Below are 8853 nucleotides of genomic sequence, written 5' to 3'. Positions count from 1 at the left end.
GAGCTTCTTGAAGCTTCTGGTTTCGCCAAGGCGGTACTCTCTTTCCACTTTAGACATGTCACTTGCTCTGTATTACGAAACGCAGAGGAGGAGTTTACTATGTTCCTTCCTAGTTTCAGATCAAATGAGAACTCTCCTTTTGGCTCCAGTCTTGGTGATGATGATGATGACCCACCAAATGAAACCGAGGCATCTATTGGAGTTAAATCCGGTACATATTCTTCCTCGAAATCGGGGAAAGAACCGGAGCTGAGTTTGAAGTTCCAGTCCATTTGAAGAATAGATTGTCTTTCTTTTTTCTTCTTATCACTCTATAAAAAGAAACCACAATCTCAAGATAACACAATTATTATTTCCAATTTTCTATTTTGACTAAAAATTATTACAAATTACCAAAGAAGGGCAAGCTTGTTGTACTGAAAAAGGAAATGGGGAGTGCAGAAATGTACAACTAGAACAGATCCCACTATATATAGATGTTCTGCTGATCACTGCTCTCTTATCATCCAGAGACCAGACTTTGTACCCCTTAACTCCTCCAGGATAACCAATGAAGATGCCCTTCTTGGCTCTAGGTTTCAATTTCCCATCATCTGAATGGTAGTAGCAAATGCATTCGAACCTTCTCAGATGATCCAACTTCAATACAATATTAGACCATACCTCTTCAGGAACCTTGTCTTCGATAGCATATGATTGTGATCTGTTTATCAAGTAGACCGCAGTATTTACAGCTTCAGCCCAAAATACCTTTGGCAAACCACTTTCACTCAAGAGACTTCTTACTCTTTCAAGTATTGTTCTGTTCATCCTCTCCACAACACCATTCTGTTGTGGAGTGTAAGGAATAGTTTTGTGGCTCCCTATTCCATTGCTTGAACACAACCCATCAAACTCCTTATTGCAGAATTCCAAACCGTTGTCCGTTCTGAGCTTCTTTACTTTCAAACCGGTCTGATTCTCAACTAACAGTTTCCATTCCACAAACTTCTCAAAAACTTGATCTTTCGTATTTAAGAAAAACACCCAGACTTTTCTTGAGAAATCATCTATCAAGCTCAGAAAGTAATGACATCTTCCTAGTGATCATGGAACTGTAGGTGAACCCCAAAGATCTGCATGTATGTATTCCAGACAGGCTTCACTCGTGTGTTTGCCAGTTGAGAAACTAACATGATGTGTCTTTCCAAGAATATAGCTTTCACAGAACTTGATACTTGATACCTTTTTTTTTGTCTAAGTATCCTTTTCTCACCAACACGTTCAATCCTTTCTGACTGATATGTCCAAGCCTGCTATGCCATAGATCTGTTTCATCTTGTACACTTACAGTGTTTACTTCACCATTGTAACCTTCTCCTTGTAAGTAGTACAGGTTTCCTTCTCGTTTAGCCTTTGAAACAGTTCTGCAACCCTTCTTTACTCGAAGAACTCCATTTTCAGAGATGAACGAACAACCATTTTTCTCAAGAGCACCAAGAGATTTTAAGTTCCTTGAGAACTGAGGAACATATCTCACATCCTTCACTGACACAAACTGGCCTTCTGATGTCTATATGGTTATCGTTCCTATTCCCTCAACTACAGACACACTGTTGTTCCCCATTCTCACAGAACCTCCAGCATTCTCATTTAGATCAGTGAACCAATCTCTTCTTGGTGTCATCTGAAACGAGCAGCCAGTATCAAGGATCCAGATTTCATTGAAGTCCACCGTGGAGACCATGTTGGCTTCTGTAACAACAAGAGACTCAATGAACTCAACTCCAGTAACTGCAGATGATTCACCAAAGTTAAAGGATTTTTCCTTTCCTTTCTGGTTACTTCGCTTTGGACAGTTTCTCTTGAAATGTCCCTCATCACCACACACCCAGCAAGTAGGACGGTTTCCTTTTCCTTTAGACTTGGACCTCGACTTCTATTTTGACTTCCCTTGACCTGAATCACGCTTGTTACTTCTTCCTCTAGACTGTGATTTTGAGTACATCACCTCTCCGTGGTTCTTATTGTCTTTTCCATTTGCACTGAACTCAAGCTGCTTAGAATGAATCGAGTTCATGACCTCATCCATGGTAACAGTATCCTTACCATATCTGAGAGTATCTCTCAGTTGATCAAATTGCTTAGGCAATGACATCAGCAGCAATATCGCTTGGTCCTCATCAGAGAATTCTACCATTATGTTTCCAAGATCAGTTATGATTCTCAGAAATTCATCGATATTGCTCTCTATGGACATGGACTCATTAATTATGTATCCATACAGCCTCTGTTTCAGATACATCCTATTCGGCAGAGATAATGACATGTACTGAGCATCCAAGATCTTAAGCATACCAGCAGCCGTTTTTTCTTTCACTATCTTCCTCAAGATCTTATCAGTAACATTCATTATGATTGTACTTTTTACCTTTCGTTGCTTCTCTGCGAGAAGAGGATCAACCTTCTTCGTTGAATTCATATCTGATTCTTCCTCCTTAGATGATGGATCCTTCAGCTTTGATTCAGATCTTCCCATATCTTTCTCTTGGCTCAGCAATGCCTCCGTCAAATCCAAGAGATCGAGATTAACCAGCAATCTCTCTCTCCACATGTCGTAATCAATTTTGCCATCGAATTTTTCCATCTCGAACTTCGCTGACTTCATCTTGACAAGATCTCTTAGTCTACGCAGTCTGCAACCTTCGAATCCTCCTAAGATCCAGCTGTAACCTGGCTCTGATACCACTTGTTTTGGATTCAATCGATATCCCTTGGATTAGAGATTAGAATTTGTTCGTTCTGTTTGCGAGAAAGTAAAGCTAGAATCTAAGAACACGACGAGATGTTATCCAGTTCGGACGCAACCGCGATCCTACGTCTGGCCGAGGATTCCTCAGAATTCACTAAGCTCAGTGAATCAACGCCGCCGTATCACTCACCGGAAAAATCCCCGAGAAATAGAAGAACTCTCACCCCCGTAGATCTCTGTTTCTGTCGCTCTGATTTTTCCTCTCTATCGATTTTCTCTCTCACCGTGTTTCCCAAGCTCACCGCTCTCGCACAATACAACTTGTCACACACCAGATATAATAACCACAACGGCCTCTCTGTGTGGACCCCCCTGTAACAACCTCTTTTCGAAAAACAAAGAAGAAGACTCATACGTCGACGTTTTACATTTAGACATAAACCGACTTCTAAACCGAAATCAAATGTCTCTCATCAGAACCGGTTTCGACCCGAAACCTTCTGAATGATATGGTGTCTTTCAACCAATATTGCAACAGAAAAAGAGTTGAAATAAAAAAACAAGAATTTTTTCCTGTTTTAATTTTTAAAAATTCTGACGGATTATGTTCGTCGGAAATCCGTCAGATGTGTTTCACAAAAAAATTACACTGTTTTTTCCCGGACAGATTTCCATTTCCGACTAATATACCATTTTACGTAGGATATTCGTCGGAATATACCACTTTCGTCGGATATCCATCCAAATATACTCTGGAATATACTATATCCGTCTGAAATTCGTCAGAAACATATTTATCAGAAGTTTCCGACGGATTACATATTGGGATTTTTAGCAAAAATAATCTGATAATAGCCATTGATAATAAATTGATGTTTTTTAAGGGTTTATAATCTTGAGAATGTTTGAAAACACCTGAAAACACACAAAATTCAAGATTATAAGATGGATCCATTGCGACGAACTTTTGACGGAAATTTCTAGAATATTTGCGACGAACTTTTGAAATTTCTAGAGTATATTTGCGATGAACTTTTGACGAATAGTAAATTTTCATATTCTTCAGAAATTCGTTAGAATTCTTCAGAAAATTTCGACGAACATTTATTCCGTCAAAATTTTGGTTAGAAATTACTATGTTTATTTGTAGTAAATGCTTATGCTAGTTGGTCATGAGTAAAAACATGTAAGACAGTAAAGATTCCAAATTTAATGAGATTTCTAACAAAATGGTAGTCGAGTGGGATGTGCTTCATTCGTGAGTGAAAAATTGGGTTCTCCACACTGAGCATACAGAGGAGAATATGTAGATATAGAGAAAAAGATAGGGTATTTTAAAAAGTTATTGCCCATGGAGTCCTTTACATAAAGAGACTTAGACTTGTGTCTTTAATATATTCAACCACATGAACGGTTCAAAAAATTTCAATCACTTCGATCTGTTTTTCCAAAATTTCTTAGAGTTCTGTTTTTAAAGCAATTGATGAAATTTGCGCCATGCTGCAATAGTGTACATAAAGACTTTATCTACTTTAGACCAGAAAAAGACTTTATCTACTCTTAACTTGGTGCTGGACCAATACAACCTACACGTAATAATTGAATGCCGTTTATACACCAATAATTCATCATTTAACAAGATAAAAGAACATTGAAAAATTAGAGAAAGAAAAGAGAATAGAGAAAGAGGCACATACACACATCTTTCTGATTCTATCTATCTACTTGTACTACTCCCAGTGAAACGGGAACGTTTGCGGAAGAGCCCCAATCTCATTACCGGATATAACCGATCCATCAGAGACTGCACTCGCGTTCTCAAACAATCCGGACTGGTTAAAACCCGTCTCTACTGCTTCTTGGGACAAAGGAAGTGGTGGCTGAAGCAAATGAGGTGTTGATGAGGAAGATGGTGACAGAAGAGAGAGAGCACAATCAGAGTCATGGACGCAACTCGTCATTCTCTCACACAAGAATGCTGTTCTCGAGCTCACTTCTTCTTGCAAGAAAGGGAACTGTTTCCCTCTGCTATTTAGAGAAGAAGAGTCTGGGAACATAATGCCGGGCTTTGCAGGAGAAGAAACAGCATAGCTAATCTGGTTCTCCCCGTAACTCGAACCATTGGCCATAGCTAAGCTCACAAGACCGTTTCCCCAGCTGCTCGGGGTCCCAAAAGATGTAGTTGGAAACACATGTGAAGCGATACGGTCGGGCTGAGGCTTCCGTCTTCTACGATTGTGTCCATCAAGACGTTTCCTACAACTTCTCTTCCCTTCATCAAACTCTTCCAAAGCATGAAACCTACATATACACATATGTTAATCTTATCATTACACAAAACGCCATGTTAAAATATCCAACATATACTTACAGTTTACCTGCTGCATTGTTGACAAAACCTCTGTCTATCACCACTGATTGTAACAACAGGAGTTTTAGAATGGACATCACAGACCTTATGTCTTTTATGATACTCTCTACAGTTACTAAAATCAGAATCACATCCATCAACAAGACAAAGCGGGATCTGGTTGTTCCCAGTAGCATTCCCTCTTGTCCTTTTGGTCGAACCAGAGCTTCTTGAAGCTTCTGGTTTCGCCAAGGCGGTACTCTCTTTCCACTTTAGACATGTCACTTGCTCTGTATTACCAAACGCAGAGGAGGAGTTTACTATGTTCCTTCCTAGTTTCAGATCAAATGAGAACTCTCCTTTTGGCTCCAGTCTTGGTGATGATGATGATGACCCACCAAATGAAACCAAGGCATCTATTGGAGTTAAATCCGGTACAGATTCTTCATCGTAATCGGGGAAAGAACAGGAGCTGAGTTTGAAGTTCCAGTCCATTTGAAGATTGTCTTTCTTTTTTCTTCTTTATCACTCACTATAAAAAGAAACCACAATCTCAAGATAACACAATTATTATTTCCAATTTTCTATTCTGACTAAAAATTATTACAAATTACCAAAGAAGGGCAAGCTTGTTGTACTGAAAAAGGAAATGGGGAGTGCAGAAATGTACAACTAGAACAGATCCCATTAAATAGGAACAAAGGACAACAAGAAAAATTAGGCAAATATATAACGGAGTTCCATATATCACTTTCAGTTTTGAGTTTCACTTCATCATAAAAGTACTCACATCTTCAACAAGAATTTATAAATGCAAAAAAGGGAAAGATTATAGAAAGATGAGACATATTATTCATAATCATATAAATTATCGGATAAAAAAAGTTAGGTATTTGAAGGTTGAGCAATCTTACCAAATCCATGCACCAACCAGTAGTCAGTAGAAGAAACCCCAAAAGAGAAAAACGAAATATACGAAAAAGGGACAAGTGAGAAAGAGAGAAGATGGATTTTCTTTAGCGAGAGAGAGTGGAGACAACAAGAGGGGCTGCTGCTGCTGCAATAATGCAACGAGAGGGAGTGAGAAAGAGGAAAAAATCTATAACTAAGTTTAAAAACAAGTTTACAAATGAAGCTTATTTTAATTGGTTCTTTGCTTTCCTGATATAGGATTTATTAATATCCTTTTTTAGGGAGAGGAAACGAGTGGAGGAAAGGGACAGCTGTTGTTGTTTGTTCTTTTGCTAACTCTTGTGTTTTTTTTTCTTTATTTGTTTGTGGGGTTTATTTGTCTGCCATCCAACAAGTTTGAAACTCTGAAATGAAAAGTACACAACAGTATTAATTAAATGTTTGTTTATTATATATATTAGCTGTTCAAGATAATATATCATTTGAATGTTTGCCGATAATAAAAATAAAATACATCACTGAAATTGATATAAAACATGTTGGATTTAGTATTAATTTACTATTTCAATTAGGATTTCAAAAAGTCTTTTTTTTTCTTTTCTTAAGTGTTTACTTTTACTAAATTAGCATGAATTTCAGGGATCCTAAAAACATTTCTAATGGTTGACTTCATTTTTTTTATCGTGGTTGCTTTTATTTTTATTTTCAAAAGTTTATTTTCTTTAAAAATGAAAAAAAAATAAAGTAACATTCACTCCAATAATTTATATTATTTCTTTTTTGTAAAAAAATACTCCAAATATATTCTATCTCCACTAGATTATTAATTACTAATAGAAATTTTATACTTCTTTTATACTTACTTATGTTACCTAACTATTTTGTTTTAACAATAATCCGATTTTAATAATTTTTCAAACATGATTACCGATTTTTTTTTACTGGAACAAAGATGATTTATTATTGAGATTCACAAACCATTATTGTGGGAGCAATAAACATTTAATAGAATCTATCACCTTTACATATAGAATGTTAAAGTTCTTTTATACTATGAAATACATGAAGGTCTTACAATTCTTAGAGTTGATATTCGCTTTATAGTGTTTTCAATTCGTGAAAATAATATCTATACCAATAGAATAACAAATTTTTCGTTTTTTACATGGAAGAATTTTAACGATGTAAAGAGTTTTTTCTTAATATCACAATCCAACGTACACCATTAAAATTATAACTGGGGACAAATTTACATTTAGTGCTCAAAGTTTTGTTGTTGTGATTTATGTTGATTATGTTCTAATGATTTTAACTTTCTGAATCGGTAATCAGTTTTAAGTAGTATTGTATAGTTTTTTTGTTGACAAAAAATAAGAAAAAGATAAACAGGATTTTCAATAGTATGTTTTTTCAAAATATTTATGATGAATATAAATAATAAAATGGAAAATAATAAATAAGAGGCATATGATGTTTATTTGCTTACGGTAAAACAGAGCATGTGAACGTTGCGCTTCTCTGTTCGCACCACACAAACATCTTCTTCTGTTTGTTTTCCCTCTCTCCCCTATCTCTTTCTTTCTCCAATATACGCTATTCTTTGAATCACAGTCACACTTTCACGGGTCACAGATCAATAACTAACATGTTTTGGGTTTTCTGTTTTTTTTTTCCAACAAGTAATAAACATGTTTTTTTCCGAATAACATGTTTTGTCTTCAGAAAATCAAACCAGATCTCTATTAGTCTATTAGAAAGAATTTAACTCTCTCATTTAAATCTCTATTAAGCGTAAAACAGAAAAGCCACTTGTAAAAAGAAATTAGGAAGAAAAAACCATGGAATAAAAAAAAAAGACCTAAAATGTGATAGATAAAGAGATATTGGAAGTCAACATATTAAAGGTGAGTTTTACTGCGTTCCAAACCCGATCAAAGAATCCAGTCCAGTAAAACTAAAAGACCTTTAGAAGAATAACAGGTCAATGAAGAAAGAAAGCCACCTTAAGCTCGAAATAGAGACAATGCCAGCATGACCTGACCTGGCCAAACTCGTAAAGAAGATCAGCATTGAAGACGGTGTTCAGAGTACCAGATCTCACCCAGAGATCATGTCTCCAAATATCTATAAAAGGAGGGAAAATGAGAATTAAAGGGGAATCCAAAGATTTTCATACATCATAGCTATTCCCAAGTCACTCTAGAGTCTACATGTATTTTTATACCCTATGTTCATCACACTTATATAAGATCAAAAATAAAATAACAATCTCTTTTCATACCAAAATCATTTAAAACATTATTTTTACATATTACTTCATTGATGTTTGTATAAATCGTAAGTCTAATTTCTAAATGGATTTGAGATCCATTATTAACACTAGAAGGGAGGGAAATTCAATTCAAAAGCTCTCTAAAAATTTGAAGAGAGACACATAACGCAATGACTGGAATAGATCTATCAAAAAACAACTTGAGCCTCGCACTGCAAAGACATCAATTCAATGAAGACTACACTCCCATAATCCAGCAGGACGAGATCCGGTCCTAGGGGGAACGTATGAGCTCAATAGAAAACAATAGAATAGAATGCAACCAAGAATTAATCCCGACTGATAGAACATTGAGCCCAAAAATCGAAATCGGCGTCCTAAAATGAACACTTGCCCAAGCTATAGCCGATCTTTAAGCAATGCAATCAGAAATAATTCAGGCGGCTAGCTCGGCCCTTGAGGTCGACTAAGTCATTGAATAGACGCAAAAGACACTATTCACAAATGGCATCATCAATGTTCCTATCCCAAACATCAACCCGAAAATCCCCCGTACGATGGGAAACAGATTCCTGAGCTCACATGACA

General features: G+C 36.3%; 1 protein-coding gene across 3 annotated transcripts; it reads right to left on the bottom strand.

Moving 5' to 3' along the window:
* Window positions 1-4253: 4253 nt before the first annotated feature.
* LOC130507096 (squamosa promoter-binding-like protein 13A) lies at window positions 4254-6237 on the bottom strand. Of its 3 annotated transcripts, XM_057001806.1 has the most exons (4): window positions 5996-6237; window positions 5696-5753; window positions 5110-5613; window positions 4254-5032 (listed from the first exon to the last, which is right to left on the bottom strand). In XM_057001806.1, the coding sequence occupies exons 3-4, from the start codon at window positions 5574-5576 to the stop codon at window positions 4462-4464; spliced, it is 1038 nt and encodes a 345-aa protein (XP_056857786.1). In that variant the 5' UTR covers window positions 5577-5613; window positions 5696-5753; window positions 5996-6237; the 3' UTR covers window positions 4254-4461. The 3 variants fall into 3 exon arrangements, with proteins under 3 accessions (XP_056857786.1, XP_056857785.1, XP_056857783.1); XM_057001805.1 differs by having other exon boundaries at window positions 5110-5753; XM_057001803.1 differs by lacking the exon at window positions 5696-5753.
* Window positions 6238-8853: the final 2616 nt, after the last annotated feature.

Source organism: Raphanus sativus, unplaced genomic scaffold (assembly GCF_000801105.2).
Source record: "Raphanus sativus cultivar WK10039 unplaced genomic scaffold, ASM80110v3 Scaffold4022, whole genome shotgun sequence".
Lineage (NCBI taxonomy): Eukaryota > Viridiplantae > Streptophyta > Magnoliopsida > Brassicales > Brassicaceae > Raphanus > Raphanus sativus.
This window is presented reverse-complemented; position numbering and strand designations above follow the sequence as displayed.

Excerpts from the sequence above, each read along its gene's own strand:
- LOC130507096 (XM_057001805.1), bottom strand. The coding sequence starts at position 5,576 with ATGGACTGGAACTTCAAACTCAGCTCCTGTTCTTTCCCCGATTACGAT. Across the intron at positions 5,033-5,109 it reads TTTTGTCAACAATGCAGCAG|GTTTCATGCTTTGGAAGAGT; the intron begins GTAAACTGTAAG and ends GTGTATATGTAG.